Source organism: Protomyctophum bolini (genome assembly GCF_963924005.1).
Source record: "Protomyctophum bolini genome assembly, chromosome: 11".
NCBI classification, from domain to species: domain Eukaryota; kingdom Metazoa; phylum Chordata; class Actinopteri; order Myctophiformes; family Myctophidae; genus Protomyctophum; species Protomyctophum bolini.
Window position 1 is genome coordinate 2,398,343 of NC_137872.1, and position 20,974 is coordinate 2,419,316.

General features: G+C 45.8%; 1 protein-coding gene across 1 annotated transcript in view; it reads left to right on the forward strand.

The window, feature by feature from the left end:
- LOC308323759 (uncharacterized protein) overlaps positions 1-20,974 on the forward strand; it is a 90,905-nt gene that overhangs the window by 46,672 nt on the left and 23,259 nt on the right. The window contains exons 7-12 of the mRNA XM_080775566.1: positions 1,759-1,910; positions 8,513-8,662; positions 10,744-10,815; positions 13,321-13,514; positions 18,274-18,475; positions 20,766-20,949. Of these exons, the coding sequence (XP_080631692.1) occupies positions 1,759-1,910; positions 8,513-8,662; positions 10,744-10,815; positions 13,321-13,514; positions 18,274-18,475; positions 20,766-20,949 (954 nt within the window). The remainder of the gene's footprint in view (positions 1-1,758; positions 1,911-8,512; positions 8,663-10,743; positions 10,816-13,320; positions 13,515-18,273; positions 18,476-20,765; positions 20,950-20,974) is intronic.

Genomic DNA, 20,974 nt, shown 5'->3' on the forward strand with positions numbered 1-20,974 from the left:
TTTCTGAAAAAGCCATGTTTCTATGTCAGTCGTTCTTCGATGTTTCAAAAATGAGCTTGTAGATCTGCTATTTTTCAATAGCTAAAGCATAGCATGATGCTAACACCAACAGGGGTTCCCGCCCAGAATGGGTTAAATGTATAAAGCATGGCTTGTATGGTGAAATGAGAAGGTGTCAAGGTGCAATTTGAGTGAAATGTTGCGCGCGCATTCTATCCCCACCACTAGGCAGAGGAAGAAATGCCACTTGATTTTCACATCAGCCTCATGGTGGCGCTATAACGGGCCCATTCGTGTTTTTTACCTATAACTGCACCTATCTGTGTCAAACTCTGTATGAACCACTCCCTATAGAGGCCAAGGAAAATCCTTTGCATTGTTCATATCTGCTCTTTTATAGCGCCACCAGGAGGCCGACACATTTTGTCATAATATTATTACCTACTCTTTCAGATCTGTCCGTTTTGATTTCTCATATTCCTGCTTGGCTAAGATTGGCTTCTAAACATTTCAGGAGTGGCCTGTTTCGTACAAAATGGCTGGTTTCGGTATATCCGGTATATCGTTATATCGGCTAACACAGAAATCGTGGTTAATGGGATCGGATCGGGAATGAAACAAGGGGACATATCGGGACATGCCTATAGTTCTTTTGACAGGCAGGGCCCGTTGGCGCACCTATAGGTGGCGCTATAAGCGAGATCTGTAGAGTGCGCCCATGCAGTCAGTGGTTCACACAAAGCCACACGGTGGATGTAACTATGTGTTTCCATCATACAATGCAGTCAGTGGTTCACACAAAGCCACACGGTGGATGTAACTATGTGTTTCCATCATACAATGCAGTCAGTGGTTCACACAAAGCCACACGGTGGATGTAACTATGTGTTTCCATCATACAATGCAGTCAGTGGTTCACACAAAGCCACACGGTGGATGTAACTATGTGTTTCCATCATACAATGCAGTCAGTGGTTCACACAAAGCCACACGGTGGATGTAACTCTGTGTTTCCCGGGCCCACCTGTAGAGAGGGAAGCAGTGTGATGGCGCTGGCTGACCTGGTTCAGGGAGATGGAACACGGTCACACTGGCAGGTGGCTAATTAAGCGCTGCGGCGTTGCAGATTAACTTCAGGGAGAGGAACGCGTTGTCTTAACGATCAGCAACACGGGCGATAAAGCTCACGGCGTGATGTCATCCCTATGAGTCTGGGCCACGCACGCACGCATGCACGCACGCACGCATGCACACACGCACGCACACATGCACGCACGCACGCATGCACACACGCACGCACACACGCACGCACGCACACACGCACGCACACATGCACACAGAGGTCAATTGCACTGTAAACCGTTTAGACTGGGTGTTGAATGTGGATTCATTGTTTTCTAACGATAGATGTTTACAATTATTCTATTCACGTATGCCTCCATTATCTAATCCTTCTGTCCTATTCTCTCTATTTCCATCAAACAAACAAAAATAACTGTGCCTTCATCACACACACACACACACACACACACACACACACACACACACACACACACTTTGTCTAAGACAAATTTCTTCTTCGGGAGACTAATAAAGTATATCTCATCTCATCATCTCACACACATCCCAAATGAAAGGTGGCAGAAATATCAGCTGACAAGACCAAGATAATCACCTCTCTTCCTCTCCCTCTCCCTCTCCCTCTCTCTCTCTCTCTCTCTCTCTATCTCTCTCTCTTTCTCTCTCTCTCACACACAGAGACGGACTTCCCAAAGGGTTCAGGTGAAAACTCTTCGTTTGACGAGGACAGCAACGAGGACAGCTTGTCCCCGGAGCAGCCTCTGTGCCAGGAGTCTCCCCTGGACCTGCCCTCCCCCCCCACGGGGAACACTGTCCCCTCCCCTACCCAGGTAAAAAAAGAAAAAGCACTCAAACGTTTTTTAGGTTTTATTTACACCCACACAACCTGAACTTTGAACATTCAGTAGATGTTCTGTGGTCTGGGGTTTTCTCTGTGTGTTCTGAGCCTTTTGAGCTGCAATGAAAACCGTCAAAATCCCTCAACAGTGACATCTGCTCTTCTGCTGGGAAATTGCTATGTCATATATATATATGGGGCCAGATTAACCCTCTCAAGGCCCCCGGGCTAGACAGAATTTCAGGGCCCCCCTGGGCTGCACGGTGCGTTTTGGCAAAGCCGTGTGGCCGGAAAATAATTAGGGTATTTTGTTTTAATTTCGCTATAATTTTGGGGTACCCAGCCCCCCCCAAAGAGAGAGGCAGCGGCTGCAGCCCACGCTAGCCCAGCGGTAAGTCCAAGACATGCTTGGCTCCGCCATTTGAAAGAAATCTCGGAACGGATCGGAAATCGGATGAAATATAGTCACGGATCCATTCAGGTTGTCTTTTCTCCTGTGTGACTACGCTGGTGTTTCTTCAGATCACTTGACTGACTGAAGCTCTTGTCACATTGTTTACAGTGGTATGGCTTTTCTCCAGTGTGGATACGCAGGTGTTTCTTCAGACCACTTGACTGACTGAAACTCTTGTCACACTGTTTACAGTGGTGTGGCTTTTCTCCACTGTGGATACGCAGGTGTGACTTCAGGTTACCTGACACAGAGAAACTCTTGTCACACTTTTCACAGTGGTAAGGTTTTTCTCCAGTGTGAATACGCACGCTGGTGTCTCTTCAAGCTATCTGACCTACGGAAACTCTTGTCACACTGTTTACAGTGGTATGGCTTTTCTCCTGTGTGAATACGCAGGTGTGACTTCAGATCACTTAACTGACTGAAACTCTTGTCACATTGTTTACAGTGGTATGGTTTTTCTCCAGTGTGAATACGCTGGTGTTTCTTCAAGCTAACTAACCAACTGAAACTCTTTTCACACCGTTTACAGTGGTATAGCTTTTCTCCTGTGTGAATACGCAGGTGTGACTTCAGACCACTTAACTGACTGAAACTCTTGTCACATTGTTTACAGTGGTATGGCTTTTCTCCAGTGTGGATACGCAGGTGTTTCTTCAGACCACTTAACTGACTGAAACTCTTGTCACACTGTTTACAGTGGTATGGCTTTTCTCCACTGTGTATACGCAGGTGTAAAATCAGGTTACCTGACGCAGAGAAACTCTTGTCACACTGTTTACAGTGATATTGCTTTTCTCCAGTGTGGATACGGAGGTGTGACATCAGGTTACCTGATACAGAGAAACTCTTGTCACACAGTTCACAGTGGTATGGCTTTTCTCCTGTGTGGATTCTCTGGTGTTTCTTCAGATCACTTGACTGACTGAAACTCTTGTCACACTGTTTACAGATGTGGGCTTTCTTTCCTGTGTAACTCGTCTGAAGGGATCTGTTCACTCCTCTGTGTCCTTCCGTCCATCATGAAATGCAGCTATTTAAATGGACTGTGAGGAGAACGAGAGTTCTTTATAGGTTCCTCTGTTGGCGTTGGACAATAGTCACTCACTCAGGGCTACACTTCTCAGGGAACTCCTCCAGGGTAAACCTCAACACTATAAGCTCGGAGATGAAGTGAAAGTAATGACAATTCACACTTTATGTATAGGCTGACCAGGAGGTAAGCTCTGACATCACACACAGCACGCAAGCCTGGAGATGCAGATTTGTGCAGGCCGTCCATTTTTGAGCGATTTTCCCGACACCATATGATATAGTGGTTCCCAAATTGGGACCCAGGGGTCCTTGAGGGAGTTCCAGGGGGTCCCCAACTAAATGATAGTTGCGAACGCAGTGATTGCGAACGCAGTGATTGCGAACGCAGTGAGCACTCACTATGAGACCTAGCAGATCATGTCTGTGTGTGCGTGTGTCCCCCCTTTGTGCCCATATATGGAGCTACGTCCAAATATGGAGTGTGTTGCATCAACAAATCACTCAGCTCCATATATGGGCACAAAAGGGGCCAGGTCCACTCAGCTCCATATATGGGCACAAAAGGGGCACCATATAAGGAGTCCCCAAAGCAGCTATACGTCCAAAACCCAAATATGTACGAGCTGCGTTCGCTTCCCGCGTTTGCGCGTCTTACTGGTTTATGGGGTTTGTGGACTCTTATCCTCACAGTCTACAGGCAGACCAGAGCATAAACCACAGACCACAGAAAATCTATACTTTTTGGGTGCAATTGAGCTCAGAAAAATTTACAAAAGAAAACATATTAATGCCAGGAACACAGAGTTACGTTAATTTCTCCACCCCCTGCCTGTGACAGAACGTGACATTTCGTCTTTCTTTTACAGTGGTATGGCTTTTCTCCTGTGTGAAGAGTACATTATGTACATATAGTACATGTGTAGCATAGCATAGTAGTATATATGTATAGTTTATATGTATAGTTTCATTATATAGATATTCCACTGTTACTTTCTTAGATTACGCATGTTTCATGATAAATGTTTTTATGTGAGGTATTCCCATGCTTTTTTGTTCTTGCTTAATGTAAGTCGCTCTGGATTAAGAGCGTCTGCTAAATGCCTAAATTGTAAATTGAATACGCTAGTGTAAAACCAGGTCACCTGAGCCAGAGAAACTCTTGCCACACTGTTTACAGTGGTATGGCTTTTTCTCCTGTGTGAACACGCTGGTGTTTCGTCAGACCACTTGACTGACTGAAACTCTTGTCACACTGTTTACAGTGGTATGGCTTTTCTCCTGTGTGAATACGCAGGTGTTTCTTCAAGCTATCTAACCTACTGAAACTCTTTTCACACCGTTTACAGTGGTATAGCTTTTCTCCTGTGTGAATACGCAGGTGTGACTTCAGACCACCTAACTGACTGAAACTCTTGCCACACTGTTTACAGTGGTATGGCTTTTCTCCTGTGTGACTACGCTGGTGTTTCGTCAGACCACTTGACTGACTGAAACTCTTGTCACACTGTTTACAGTGGTATGGCTTTTCTCCTGTGTGAATACGCTGGTGTTTCTTCAGACCACTTGACTGACTGAAACTCTTGTCACATTGTTTACAGTGGTGTGGCTTTTCTCCAGTGTGGATACGGAGGTGTGACTTCAGGTTACCTGACACAGAGAAACTCTTGTCACACAGTTCACAGTGGTATGGCTTTTCTCCTGTGTGGATTCGCTGGTGTTTCTTCAGATCACCTAAATGACTGAAACTCTTGTCACACCGTTTACAGGTGTGGGCTTTCTTTGTCGGTTCATCCGTTTCTCCATGTTTCTGGCTGGTTACAGAGCAGTTTATTATTTGATTAGATGTAGGTTCATCCGTATCTCCGTGTTTCTGGCTGGTTACAGAGCAGTTTATTATTTGACTGTTAGATGTAGGTTCATCCGTTTCTCCATGTTTCTGGCTGGTTACAGAGCAGTTTAGTATTTGATTAGATGTAGGTTCATCCGTGTCTCCGTGTTTCTGGCTGGTTACAGAGCAGTTTAGTATTTGATTAGATGTAGGTTCATCCGTATCTCCGTGTTTCTGGCTGGTTACAGAGCAGTTTAGTATTTGATTAGATGTAGGTTCATCCGTGTCTCCGTGTTTCTGGCTGGTTACAGAGCAGTTTATTATTTGCTGACGGGCCGCTGAAGGGATCTGCTCACTCCTCTGTGTCCTTCCGTCCATCATGAAATGGACTATTTAAATGGACTGTGAGGAGAACCAGAGTTCTTAATAGGTTCCTCTGTTGGGGTTGGACAATAGTCACTCACTCAGGGCTACACTTCTCAGGGAACTCCTCCAGGGTAAACCTTGACACTAAAGCTCGGAGATGAAGTGAAAGTAATGACAATTCAACACTTTATCATGTATAGGCTGACCAGGAGGTAAGCTCTGACATCACACACAGCACACACTGTTGCAGCGCAAGCCTGGAGATGCAGATTTGTGCAGGCCGTCCATTTTTGAGCGGTTTTCCCGACACCATAATGACAGTGGTTCTCGGAAAAGTGGGGCCCGGGGACTCCCAGGGGTCCCTGAGGGAGTTCCAGGGGGTCCGGGGACTCCCAGGGGTCCCTGAGGGAGTTCCAGGGGGTCCGGGGACTCCCAGGGGTCCCTGAGGGAGTTCCAGGGGTCCGGGGACTCCCAGGGGTCCCTGAGGGAGTTCCAGTGGTCCGGGGACTCCCAGGGGTCCCTGAGGGAGTTCCAGGGGGTCCGGGGACTCCCAGGGGTCCCTGAGGGAGTTCCAGGGGGTCCCCAACTAAATGGATAGAAGCTTTTATAAGGGCGGCAGCGTCGCCGTACAAAGGCACAAATTAACCCATTCTGACCTGAGATCAGATTCATGCGCGGTTTCCACTGGACACACACACTGGTCTGATGAACCCATTCTGACCTGAGATCAGATTCTAAAAATGTCAGTCGTTCTTCGATCTTTCAAAAATAGCAGACCTACAAGCTCGTAGCGCGCCACTCGGTGGCGCGCTATGAGCTTGTAGATCTGCTATTTTTCAATAGCTAAAGCACAACATGATGCTAACACCAAAATGGGTTCCCGTTCAGAATGGGTTAAATGTGGATGATAGAAGATCTACCAAGGACAGCCATCCTGGAGTCGGATTTACGAAGGTTTTTAAAATCCTCCTTTCAACTACGCTTTGCACTGTGAATATATTTGCAATGCCATACATAGTTGGAACGGTGGGGCGTTGCTATATAGGAACCGGACCAATGTTACCAGTAAGACGCGCAAACGAAGGGAAGCGAACGCATAACCATATAAGGAGTCCCCAAAGCAGCTATACGTCCAAATATGGAGTGTGTTGCATCAATCACAAACAAATCACTCGGCTCCATATATGGGCACAAAGGGGACACACACACACGGACACACACAGACAGACAGACATGATCTGCTAGGTCTCATAGTTGCGAACGCAGTGAGCACTTACTATGAGACCTAGCAGATCATGTCTGTCTGTGTGTCTGTCTGTGTGTCTGTCTGTCTGTCTGTCTGTCTGTCTGTGTGTTTGTGGTTGTGTCCCCTTTGTGCCCATATATGGAGCTACGTCCAAATATGGAGTGTGTTGCATCAATATGTCACCATGACTCAGCCATAACCATATAAGGAGTCCCCAAAGCAGCTATACGTCCCCTTTTGTGCCCATATATGGAGCTGAGTGGACCTGGCCCCTTTTGTGCCCATATATGGAGCTGAGTGATTGCTGATGCAACACACTCCATATTTGGATAGCGGGACAGACACACACACAGACAGACAGACAGACAGACAGACAGACAGACAGACATGATCTGCTAGGTCTCATAGTAAGTGCTCACTGCTTTCGCAATCACTGCGTTCGCAATGACGATAAGAGTGAGCATTCTCAAGCTATAGGCTTTTTTGTCACCTTTGCCCTATTCTGACCGGCCTTTTTCAGAAATTGGGGTAGGTGTAACGAATAGCCAAAAAAATTGCAACAATCCATTTCAGATAAGAAAAAAACATGGTTGCGTTTTGTTCTAACTCGGGCAGGGGTATCTAAAAAAAACAAAGGCCTTTTTTGAGGACTTGCTGCAGAACTACTCTCCCCATCTCATGCAAGTCATTGACAATTATATAAAGTCAGTATTGCTTTGTTTTCAAAATATAAGGTTTTCTTCAATTTCATTTTCTGAAAAATGAACATTTTGGATTCTTCCTGACAGCAGAGATATAATTTTTGATACTTATTTGGTCTTGGTCTAAGTTGGGTTAAACATTCTCCCTTTTTGCTTCAGTAAGTTCATCGTACTGTTTAACATTCTAGAGAGGGGTCCTCAACTCAGTTGTATGCATCATTTGCATAATGTATAACATTCATATAATTAACCAATGGGGCGTGAAATTGACTCGGAGTGAAAAAACAATAATGTTGTAATTATTTAAACGTCCATGGTGCTTAACCCATTCTGGGCGGTGAACCCCTTTTTGGTGTTTTAAACATTATGTTATAATTTAGCTATTGAAAAATAGCAGATCTACAAGCTCATAGCGCGCCACCGAGTGGCGCGCTATGAGCTTGTAGCTCTGCTATTTTTGAAAAATCATGAACATGTGGTGCAAAGCTTATATATATTCTTTCAGAGCGAACGTTTTTAACTCAAATCTTTGCTTCTGGGAGGTGGGGTCCCTGAAACAACACATTTTCAGATGGGGGGGGGGGGGGGGGGGTCAGTGGCCAATTTCATATATTTTTGGGGGTCCTTGACATGAAATATTGAGAACCACTGATATAGAAACATGAGGTTTTTCGGAAAAAATGACATTTGAAAAATAATAATAATAATAATTTCGACGTCAGGCCTGAATGGGTTAAGTTGCTCCATCACCAAATATAAAGTCGGGTGAGTGCCAGAGGACCAGTGTTGTAGAATCCTATAGTCTCTCTCTCTCTCTCTCTCTCTCTCTCTCTCTCTCTCTCTCTCTCTCTCTCTCTCTCTCTCTCTCTCTCTCTCTCTCTTCATGCTGGTTCTAGTCCTGGACTAGTAATGACATCATTGGTATAATCATCACTCACCACAATGCTCTTTTCTTCTTTACCAGTTTCTCAATCAGGCGCCGCCCCCGGCCCCTCCTCCTCTCCCACCACCTGTCTCCGGATCCTCCCCCTCCTCCCAGAAGCTGACCAATGGGACGGCTGCGCCGGGTGGTGGTCACCAGAGGAGTGCCACTTCTTCTTTGGCGACAGTGAAGGTGAGCGAGCGAGACGCCATGATGATCAGCTGATCAGCCACAACTCAAACGAGGGACATCATTCTGAAATGGGGGCTCTAATATGCACACAGGATAACTCTTCCTACCGTGCCACTTCATCAGCTGTTACAGATGATACTAATCAAGGCTCTGTTCCATTTAGTAGTTCTCAAACTTTTGTTTAATTTCAAGGACCCCCATAACTCCGAGGGTAATAATAATAATAATAAAACTTTATTTGTATAGCACCTTTCATGACATGAAATGCAGCTCAAAGTGCTTTACAGAAAAATGGAGAATAAAAGAAAAGCAAGGCAACAACATTAAGAACAAGCAGTAATGCAATACAGTGAGGACATGAATAACACAAATAAAGATAAAAGATCAATTAAAAGCACTGTTGTAGAAGTGGGTCTTGAGCTGTGCTTTTAAAATGTCTACAGAGGCTGCCTGTCGAAGGTACAGTGGGAGTTTGTTCCATGCCGACGGCCCGTAGAAGCAAAAAGCTGCTTCCCCGTATTTTTTAGTTGCCTTTTTTTTTTTTGGCAAAGCGAGCAGGCCAGCAGTGGAAGACCTTATAGGGGGCGGTTTGGGACATATTTAGGTAGGTAGGAAGGTGCGAGACCATTGAGAGCTTATAGACAAGTAAAATAATTTTAAAATCAATCCTAAAAGGGTCCATTTGCTTCCATTTGTTACACACCCGTGTGATGCCATTTGGAACCGGCTCAAGGACACTTTAAAGGCGCAGTGAAATGAAAAATAAGTTTTTCACACTTTTAGACCATATCCGTGGTCATCATATGGGCATACCTAACAATGGATGCCAAAAAAATGGGAAAATTCTCATTTCTGTGTGTTTTTATATCAAAGGTCCATAAAAACGATTGTATTATTTATTTATTAAAACGAAAACGTGCTGCGTGATGACGTGTAGAGGTACACATCGATAAAAGCCAATAAAAATGAAGCTCACATGTTTAATTCCCCATGTCTGCGCATCCATGCAACACAGCTGCTTCTGATTACAGATTACTCCGTTTTTATTTCCATTCAAGATAACATTCAGACAGTGTATTACTCGGTTTCAACTTAATCATCACGCTAAAATATGTTTCTGAAAACATTATAGGGTAGAAATAAGCTACATAACAGTAAACTGGTTGTGCTGGGCGACCGTCTGATTTATAAACAAACAACACCACGCTGTTGCGCATAGCATTAGCCACCGTCCCTAGCTATCGTCCCATCGTCTGATTGGTTCAGAAACTTCAGACCGGTGTTTCATGTGGAAAGTGGAAACACCATTTTCAAGTTGTTCACCATTTCCGTTTCACTGCGCCTTTAAGACCCACTGATGTAGAGTGTTTCCAGTGAGCCAACAATAGCAGCACGCTGGCTCCGTTGGAGCAGAATGGAACAGAGCCTTCATTAGTATCATCTTCTATAACACCAAGTTCTTTCCAAAATGGCGTGTGCATGTGCATAGAGCAGTGGTTCCCAAAGTGGGGTCCGGGGACCCCCAGGGGTCCTTGAGGGAGTTCCAGGGGGTCCCCTGCAGCGAATTGATAGTTTGTACAGAGTGTACAAATGGAACCAAATGGACCGGTTAGGGTCCATTTGTACACTTGTACACTCTCAGAGTTAAATTAACATTGATTTTACTATATGAATTGGGGGTCCCAGACATAGAAATGCCATTAAATGGGGGTCCGTATAGACTAATGCATGTCAAACTGGGGGGTCCTTAAACTGGTTGAGAATCACTGCTAGAGCCGTAAAAATCTTCTCTTATGGGGGTTCCTGGCACATCTCTTCAAATGGGGGTCCGCGGGCTAATTAATTAGTGTCAATTTGGGGGTCCTTGAACATGAACAAAGTTAGGGGACCACTGGTCCACATGATGTGCACCGTGACCTCGCTCTCCGCTCCTCTCCTCTCCTCTCCTCTCCTCTCCTCTCCTCTCCTCTCCTCTCCTCTCCTCTCCTCTCCTCTCCTCTCCTCTCCTCTCCTCTCTCCAGTCTGGTCCACATGATGTGTACCGTGACCTCACTGTCCTCCCTCTCCTCTCTTCTCTCCAGTCTCAGCCCAAGACCAACTCTGAGCGCTGCTCGGCCCAGAGACCCAAAAAACCCAAAGACAGCAAACCTAAGGTGAGCATTTCTGTGTCAGTGTGACAGTATGAAGTCTTTAGACCCGTTGGCTGTTTTGCACTTTATTGTATTTAACCCATTTAGACCTAATGTCTTCTAAAACATGACCGTTTAAAATAAATTACTTCTGTGTCTGACCGTTCTCTAACTATTTCAAGTCAAGGACCCCCAGAATTATATGTACCGGTAATTGGCCCGCGGACCACAATCTCAAAATATGTTGTTCCAGTGACCCCCCCCCCCCCCCCCAGAAGCAAAGATTCGAGTTAAAAATGTTCGCTCTGAAAGAATATATATTCCAAATTTGTGCCACATTTTCACAATTTTTCAAAAAACAGCAGACCTACAAGCTCGTAGCGCGGCACTCGGTGGTAACTTCCCACCCAGAATGAGTTCTTAACCCATTCTGACCTGAGATCAGATTCATACGAGGTTTCCACTGGACACACACTGGTCTGATTAACCCATTCTGGCCTGAGATCAGATTCTAAAAATGTCAGTCGCTCTTTGATTTTTCAAAAAATAGCAGACCTACAAGCTCGTAGCGCGCCACTCGGTGGCGCGCTATGAGCTTGTAGATCTGCTATTTTTCAATAGCTAAAGCATAACATGATGCTAGCACCAAAATGGGTTCCCGTTCAGAATGGGTTAAACATAACAACAGAATTAAACTTCACTAGTTTGGTTGCAAAAGTAAATGTTTATTTCAAAGAGTTTACCAAATTACTTATGGTAAATAATCCTCTCACCGCCTATGGGTGCTTGAGCTGACATCACCTGTCATTCGATGGCAGGGGGCTCTAAATCTATGACTGGAAAGGCCTGATAAATCAATTGATCCTTTGTCCCGGCTGCTATTCAACTGCTGAACAGCAGATAGCACTGTATTCTTGCCCCTTTGCACATACTGCCCACTAAATGCACTTTTGCTGACTTTGCTACTATTATATGTCATGAATTCTCTTGTCTCTAGTGCCCTGTTCTTAGATCTTATAGTCTTGTATTGAATGTTGTTGTTGTGTGTATTTTTACTATGATCTGGCTGCAAACCAATTTCCCGCAAGGGACAATAAAGCTATCCTTGAACCTTGAACCTTGAAAGGAGGAGAGAGAGGACAGGAAAGGGAACCAAATAATTACCATACCAATTAAATAGATAACGACATGACATACTGTACTCACTGTATGTATTTTAATTTTCGTGTTCTCATGTCATGGTAAAGCAGGGGATGATGGCTTCAAATGGACATATTGGTTGTTCAGTTTGACCCACCATAGTTTTGGAGATAGGACTTATAGAGTAATGTCTTGCTGAAAACAGCGAGTTGAGAGTTGTGAGTCCACAGAAGGTTCACTTCTGTGGACTCTTAACATTACACCTACTGTAGCTACATGTTTAAGAGTTTATTTCATATTTGCATGTGAGTTTCAGCTCTGACATTTATTCCAGACATGCTCTAGTATGTGAAGAGTCTGCCTGTGATATTAACTCATTTTGGATAAAAAAAAAGAAAAACAGTTAGTTTTGCTGCCATGTCTGCCTGTCTCTGTATCAAAACGATTCACACATTGGTTTGCGACCGTTATAGGACGGCTATGTAAGCCAAAACTTATGCATTATTACAGTATCGGAGCTACTGTATACCTGCAGTCTGGATGAATGTCACGCAAGATGTGTCTCTCTGTCTGGAAATTACAAATGCTGTGACAAATCCGCTGTGCCTCCCGTGCAGGCGAGGATCAGAGAAGTGTGGAATGTGACAGAAAATCTATCATTATACTGTACCTATATCATCACACTTTTTCTTTTTTTTAGTTGGGCAGCAAGCAGACGGTGAAGCTGAATAAATATTGGATTTGAGATTGAATGTCGGGGGGGAGGGGGAGGGGGAGGAGGGGGGACGGGGACGGTAACATGGATGGTTTACTGGAGGGAAGAGCTGGCCAGGAGTACAGTACTATAGATACAGTACTATAGATACAGTACTATGGAGTATTTGCGAACGCAGTGAGCACTTACTATGAGACCTAGCAGATCATGTCTGTCTGTCTGTCTGTCTGTGTGTCTGTCTGTCCGTGTGTCTGTCCCGCTATCCAAATATGGAGTGTGTTGCATCAGCAATCACTCGGCTCCATATATGGGCACAAAAGGGGCCAGTCCACTCAGCTCCATATATGGGCACAAAAGGGGCCAAGTCCACATATACAGTAACAGCGGGACAGACTGCGTTCGCTTCCCGCGTTTGCGCGTCTTACTCGTGTCAGAGACTTAGGAATCATTTTGTACGACACGGAACGCAGCGAATCAGGCTGGGGGACCCAGGCTATGGGACAGTAACGATACTCTGGGACCTTTTTTCCCATAGAAAACATATCGTTTTTTTTTGCACACGACGTTTTAGCCCATGATTCTGACCTGAGATCAGATTCTAAAAAATGTCTTCTACATCCTGAGTCCTGACTATAATACACCTCATCCGTTGTCTTCTCCGCGTGCACATTTAGATCAAGAAGCTGAAGTACCACCAGTACATCCCTCCCGACCAGAAGGGCGGAGACAAGGAGCCGCCTCCGCCTCCTCCGCTGGACTCCTCCTACGCCAAGATCCTCCAGCAGCAGCAGCTGTTCCTGCAGCTGCAGATCCTCAACCAGCAGCAGCAGCACTACAACTACCACACCATCCTGCCCGCTCCGCCCAGGTGAGAACTACAACTACCACAACTACCACACCATCCTGCCCGCTCCGCCCAGGTGAGAACTACAACTACCACAACTACCACACACCGTCCTGCCCGCTCCGCCCAGGTGAGAACTACAACTACCACACCTACCACACCATCCTGCCCGCTCCGCCCAGGTGAGAACTACAACTACCACAACCACCACACCATCCTGCCCGCTCCGCCCAGGTGAGAACTACAACCACCACACCATCCTGCCCGCTCCGCCCAGGTGAGAACTACAACTACCACAACCACCACACCATCCTGCCCGCTCCGCCCAGGTGAGAACTACAACTACCACAACCACCACACCATCCTGCCCGCTCCGCCCAGGTGAGAACTACAACTACCACACCATCCTGCCCGCTCCGCCCAGGTGAGTACTACAACTACCACAACCACCACACCATCCTGCCCGCTCCGCCCAGGTGAGAACTACAACCACCACACCATCCTGCCCGCTCCGCCCAGGTGAGTACTACAACTACCACAACCACCACACCATCCTGCCCGCTCCGCCCAGGTGAGAACTACAACTACCACAACCACCACACCATCCTGCCCGCTCCGCCCAGGTGAGTACTACAACTACCACAACTACCACACCATCCTGCCCGCTCCGCCCAGGTGAGAACTACAACTACCACACACCATCCTGCCCGCTCCGCCCAGGTGAGAACTACAACTATACCACACCATCCTGCCCGCTCCGCCCAGGTGAGAACTACAACTACCACACCATCCTGCCCGCTCCGCCCAGGTGAGAACTACAACTACCACACCATCCTGCCCGCTCCGCCCAGGTGAGAACTACAACTACCACACCATCCTGCCCGCTCCGCCCAGGTGAGAACTACAACTACCACACCATCCTGCCCGCTCCGCCCAGGTGAGAACTACAACCACCACACCATCCTGCCCGCTCCGCCCAGGTGAGAACTACAACCACCACTACCACACCATCCTGCCCGCTCCGCCCAGGTGAGTGTCTCACTTAAAACTACAACTACCACACAGCATACTGCCGTGAGTCTCCCTTGTAACGATGGAACAATGAGCGGTGGTGAGTATAAAAACAGAGAGAAGGGCTGGGGCGGTGGCGGCGGTGGTTTGCTCTTCAGCGCGGCTCAGTGACGTCATGTTGTAGTTCGGTGGTCACCTCACCACCGAAAATCCAGACTATGAATGAGCCTTTAGAATCTGGTCTCAGGTTTTAATGGGTTAAACCTTGACTGACCAGTCAAGGTTGTACTGTACATACACTACTAGAAAAAAAAAAAATAATCTGTACATATTATTCTACTGGTGTTTTGACCGTGACGGAGGTACGGCTTTCACCCCCATTACCTCAGTTGGGCCAAATTTGCGCTCCTCACAACATTAAGCACGATTCTCATCTGTACCCGACGGGTTGCAACTCCAACGGGACCGTGTCGGCTCAATCGAACTTCCCAACCTTCGCCACGGCAACTCGCTCGCTTTAGGTCGCTCTGTGGCGGCTCTCGTTGCTCAAGTTCGGTAGGATCTATGGGGAGGATCTATGGGGAGTGTAATATGCACGGATTTTGGGGTTTTTTCTAGTAGTGTATATGTACAGAAAGATTACATAATCCAATCTGTGTTACTGTGTTATTATTTCACCGTGTTCGGTGAGATCAGATTGAGTGAAAAGTCTGTGTCAAAAACCCCAGAAAGAGGTCAAATATGTGTGGAATCCAGCGGGGAAATGTATGATGTGGCAACCCATCTGCCCCTGCATCGTGACATGACACCCACACAACCATTTTTGTGCCTGTGTTTGTGTGCGTGCGTGTGCGTGCTTGTGTGTGTGTGCGTGCTTGTGTGTGTGCGTGCGAGTATGTGTTACTCTCTGTAAGCATCTGTTCATTGTGAGCAAACTGCTCACAACTCGGTTCTCCTCGCCAAAGTCAAAGTGTTGTTTTGTCAGTGTTTTCCCCCGGGAGGCCTTTTCAGTGGAGAGGCAGTGTTTTTACAGCCTCAGCTGTCTCTGTTTCTCCACTTCACTTTGGGGAGGAAAGGTGTGTCATGATTGAAGCAAACATGAAGAGACTAAACAAGGATACATGAATACGTCTTTTGGCTCTATCTCTGAAGCGAATAACATTTTAACCCATTCTGACCTGAGATCAGATTCATACGAGGTTTCCACGGGACACACACTGGTCTGATGAACCCATTCTGACCTGAGATCAGATTATAAAAATGTCAGTCGTTCTTCGATTTTTCAAAAAATAGCAGACCTACAAGCTCATAGCGCGCCACTCGGTGGCGCGCTATGAGCTTGTAGATCTGCTATTTTTCAATGGCTAAAGCACGACATGATGCTAACACCAATATGGGTTCCCGTTCAGAATGGGTTAACCCATTCAGGCCTGAAAATCCCGACAGTTTTCTGAAATACCTGTTTCTATAAGGCCTATATCACTCAATATTTCATGTCAAGAACCCCCAAAATGATCTGTAATTGGCCTCCGAGACCCCCCCCCCATCTGAAAATGTGTTGTTCCAGGGACCCTACCCAGAAGCAAAGATTTGAGTTAAAAACGTTCGTTCTGAAAAAAAAAAAATCCAAATTTGAGGCTCATTTTCACGATTTTTCAAAAATAGCAGATCTACAAGCTCGTAGCGCTTATAATAATAATAATAATAATAATTTGTAATTATATTGTGCATATCATCACCTGAACACCAGATTAGAGGAATTTTCGAAATCTGGATGAAGTAAAAAAAATATATATATATATTTGTGGCACTGAATGAGTGCTACTGTTAACATGAATGAAAAAGAGGGTCACACTAAATTTGTTCAATTTAGAATGTTGCATTGTAGATGGGACATCTGCAATGCCACAGACCCCCCATTTGTGTAAAATGGGCGTCTGTGGCTTAATGCTCATCAAACTGGAAATTTAAAAGGTTGAGAATCGCTGTGTGTAAGTGAAATGTCAGATCGAGCTAGTTTTGATTTTGCACTGAACGTTTTGAGGCGTGACAACGGTGAGCCAGTGTGTGATATTAGCTTGTAGATCTGCTATTTTTCAATAGCTAAAGCATAACATAATGCTATAACACCAAAAGTGCTTCCCGCCCAGAATGGGTTAAATAGCGTTAACTAGACAGGTGTGCTGTATCTGACAGCTGCGTCTTGATCTCATGACCTTATATGTCTGTACAGACATGAGGTGTGCTGCATTGTGTGATCTGTGGGAATAGTTGGACATCTGTGGGAACAAAAAAAGATGTGTTTTGCAGGAATCGGCCTCATGGTGGCGCTACAACAGGACGATAAATACGAAAAATACTCTCACACACTTATATAAGCCAGTGTGCCAGTGATCGCCCTCCGATTAAATATTCGTCCAAAGATGAAGGAATGACAAAGTTCTTCAGGGTGAAGTATTGAGAATTCATTAAGAAGATTCAGCAGAGTAACAACATACAGAGAGTGAGGACCAGGAACAGGCCTCCTCCTTGCCTGTTCCAGCAGCCTCTCCGGGTGCAAGCCTCCCCAACCCCATCCTCAGACAGTCCTTATAGTCTTGTTCTAACAGAGATGCTATATTACTAACTGGTCATATAAGGATCTGTTCTAAAGATAAGGGCGACACACATAAGTATACCTTTTGCTGACGGCGTGGAGGAGTCAAGTCAGCTGTTATAGATTGACAGCTGCATGAATTCGACTGAGCACATTGGTGAGAAAAGAGACTCAATGGAAGGAGGATATATACCAGGGGGGCAGTCAGACAGATATTTTGTGAAGCCACTAAGGAAATGAAAGTTCATTTAATGGCCTGTTGTGGCGCTGTCATTGGGCTCAGAAAAACCCCATAGCCCCATAGAGGTCCATGTATTTGGGCCCAACTTCACCTAGACTGTATTACCTTAATAAACATGGTCATGAATACTTTCTGCTTCCAGTCACTATAGTTTAAAGTCTCATTTCTAATGTCATAATATTCTTTTTGGAAAATTATGGTCCCATTTATAAAAAAAAATGACCATAAAGTCTTATGTTCAGTATGTTCTGAGGGGCGTGGCTACCGTCTATGATCGGGATCCCCCACCCACTCGAGTCAAAATAAAAACCAACGGAGAAGAAGGGGGGGGAAGTCCCGCCTCGTTGTCTGGGCCAGCCAATGGGCCAGCTGGGCCAAAACGGATCTAGAAAGATGGAGACTTCCATTGCAAGGACTGACAGGCTTCATTTTACGTTCATGTTAGACCCGCGGAACGCTTTGTCCATATTTTTTACAGTCTATGTATGATATATACACAATAATGCATATATCTGGCACTGTAGTTGGCATTCTAAAATTCCCATTACAGTGCCAAAGGCTGTTTGCGAACGCAATGAGCACTTACTATGAGACCTAGCAGATCATGTCTGTGTGTCTGTCTGTCTGTCTGTCTGTCCGTGTGTCTGTCCCGCTATCCAAATATGGAGTGTGTTGCATCAGCAATCACTCAGCTCCATATATGGGCACAAAAGGGGCCAGGTCCACTCAGCTTTCGTCTTACTCGTCTACTGTACATGGCCACCTCTTCTTGTTCGTCCACCTTTCATTCTCTCTCTCTCTCTCTCTCTCTCTCTCTCTCTCTCTCTCTCTCTGTCTCTGTCTCTGTCTCTGTCTGTCTCTCTGTCTCTCTGTCTCTCTCTCTCTCTCTCTCTCTCTCTCTCTCTCTCTCTCTCTCTCTCTCCGTTCCCCCACAGATCCCAGACAGATCAGCAGCGACCTGCCTCCTCGTCCACCTCGACCTCTGACCCCTCCCCACCCTGCAGGCCCGCCACTGCCCCGTCGTCCACGGCAACCTCCTCCTCCAATCAGAGCGCTCAGAGCCGCCAGAGCTCCGCCCCCACAGCGCCGGCAGGGACCAAACCCACCTCTCTGCCTCCCAACCTGGACGAAATGAAGGTGGGTTGACCTTTTTTTTTTTCTTTTTCAGTGAGGCAGATCCCCCAAAACAAAATGGCGTGGTTTTTGTTGTTATCGCCTTATATGTAACCTACCTGACACTTTGGCCTCTCGTGATAACTACCCAGCGGTTGTTCCTAAGTACTTTGAGCCTATACAGCATCATCATGGACGACGAATATGAACATTAAAATGTATACAAACAAGAGACTTAAAGGACCACTTCACCACTTTTCAACCTATCTTCATATAATAGGTCCTCACTAATAATCATGAAAAAATTGCATGATTTTTTTCTACTCTACTTTTTCTTCCAGTGACATCATCATTAGGCAGATTTTTTTTTTTTTTAGATTTAGATTTATATTTTCATTATCGTGAGAGAACGATGGCTTCCATTTTCGCATTGCAACTTTTCAGGACTAGAAAGCAAAGCCTGCAGTTTCTATTAGCTTGTATTCCCCATCGATGATGTCACTGGAAGACGGTTTCTGAACTGCCCCACAGCCCTCCTATGAGACACAGACCGAGTAGGAAGAAATTGCGCCATTTTTTCATGATTATTAGTGAGGACACATTATATGAAGATAGGTTGAAAAGTGGTGAAGTGGTCATTTAAATGTAACGCCCTCATACAAGCTTCCTAACTGACAACTGTCTTTGGTTTCCTTATTTTTTTGCTGCTTAACCCATTCTGACCTGAGATCAGATTCATACGAGGTTTCCACTGGACACACACTGGTCTGAGTAACCCATTCTGACCTGAGATCAGATTCTAAAAAAGTCAGTCGTTCTTCGATTTTTCAAAAATAGCAGACCTACAAGCTCGTAGCGCGCCACTCGGTGGCGCGCTATGAGCTTGTAGATCTGCTATTTTTCAATAGCTAAAGCATAACATGATGCTAACACCGAAATGGGTTCCCGTTCAGAATGGGTTAACAAACCTTTTCGCATAATTGTTATTTTTAATCAGTGTGGTGCACACTGCAGACTACAGACTCTTCTCAGTGCTGACTATAGTAGAGTGTTGGCTTTATATGAAGTAATTGGCGGATGGACAGGACTTGACTTTTGCAAGACAAAAAAAAACATAACACGACACTATACCAAAATGTGGAGGCTGAATAATGGCCGGCGTGCTCAGAGCTGACAGAGTGATGGATGACGCTGTCGTTGTTATGCCTTCCCTATTGTCTCTTTTTTTTCTCCTCTCATCCGTTTCAATTTTTCCTCTTAACGTTTTATCCTCCTCCTATTGTTGTAGTTGACATTTGTGCCCAAATTTGATTTTGACTGCCATTGAATTTTTTAGATTTTTTTTGAAAAGCAAGGAATCATAGCTCCAAATTGACATATTGGTTGTTCAGTTTGACCCACCAGTTGTGGAGATATGGCTTATAGAGCGCCGCAGTCCCACCCCCTTTCAGAAAAGCGAGTGGCCCAGGAAATGAAACCCCAATGCATTCTCCCATCGGCACTTCTAATATAATTTATTTAAAGACGGTTACGCCGCGGACAAAGCCAACTCGGATCGTGACAAATCATGACAATGAACACAATGTTTTGGGGCCGATCAAATCATTAGAAAGAAGAAAAGAAAGTCAGGAGACAGACAACACTATTTGTTTTGTTTTTCGTCTTATAAATTATTTGATCGGCCCAAAACATTGTGTTCATTGTCATGATGTCACGATCCCCGGCCCGGGTCATACCAAAGAATCTAAAAATGAGACCCAATCCCTGGTGGGAGGCATACAGTACTATGATCCGAGCGCTGGGGGTCGGGAGAGGGTTGGGGTTAGGTTTAGGTGTGCTGCCCCGGGGGAGGTGAGGGTTAGGGTGAGGGTTTGAGGTTAGGTTTAGGTGTGCTGCCCCGTGGGAGGTTAGGGTTAGGGAGAGGGTTTGAGGTTAGGTTGTCGATCGGATCAATTCTCCTCAATCACTCCTCCCTGCTTGGCCCAAATCAACTAATCAAATTGATTCCCGAACGCGACACGGCTAGTACGGCTCAACCGCTCCAAGAGATATGGGGTCAAAATGCGGAGAACAAATTGCACTGCGGTGACGTGTGTGACAAAATCGTTACGACTTTGACTTTGACCATATGGAAAAGATCAAGTCTTTCCTTGATCGTATGCGTGTACGTACAGACGTACAGACACATTGAAGACCCCTGGTCTTGACTTTCTCTGTTTTTATTCTCTCTCTCTCTCCCCCCCCCCCCCCTCTCTCTCCCCCCCCCCTCTCTCTCTCTCTCTCTCTCCCCCTCTCTCTCTCTCTCTCTCGTCAGGTGGCCGAGCTGAAGGCGGAGTTGAAGCTGCGCAGTCTGCCCGTGTCGGGGACCAAGAACAACCTCATCGAGAGGCTCACCACCTACCAGGAGCTGAACGGTACCTCCTCTCCAGCAGCAGCAGGGGGCGCTGTAGGGCCAGGGCTCTCCTCCAAAACCCACGACAACAACAACGCCGCCAGTGGTGGGAAAAGGACTCACTTTAATTT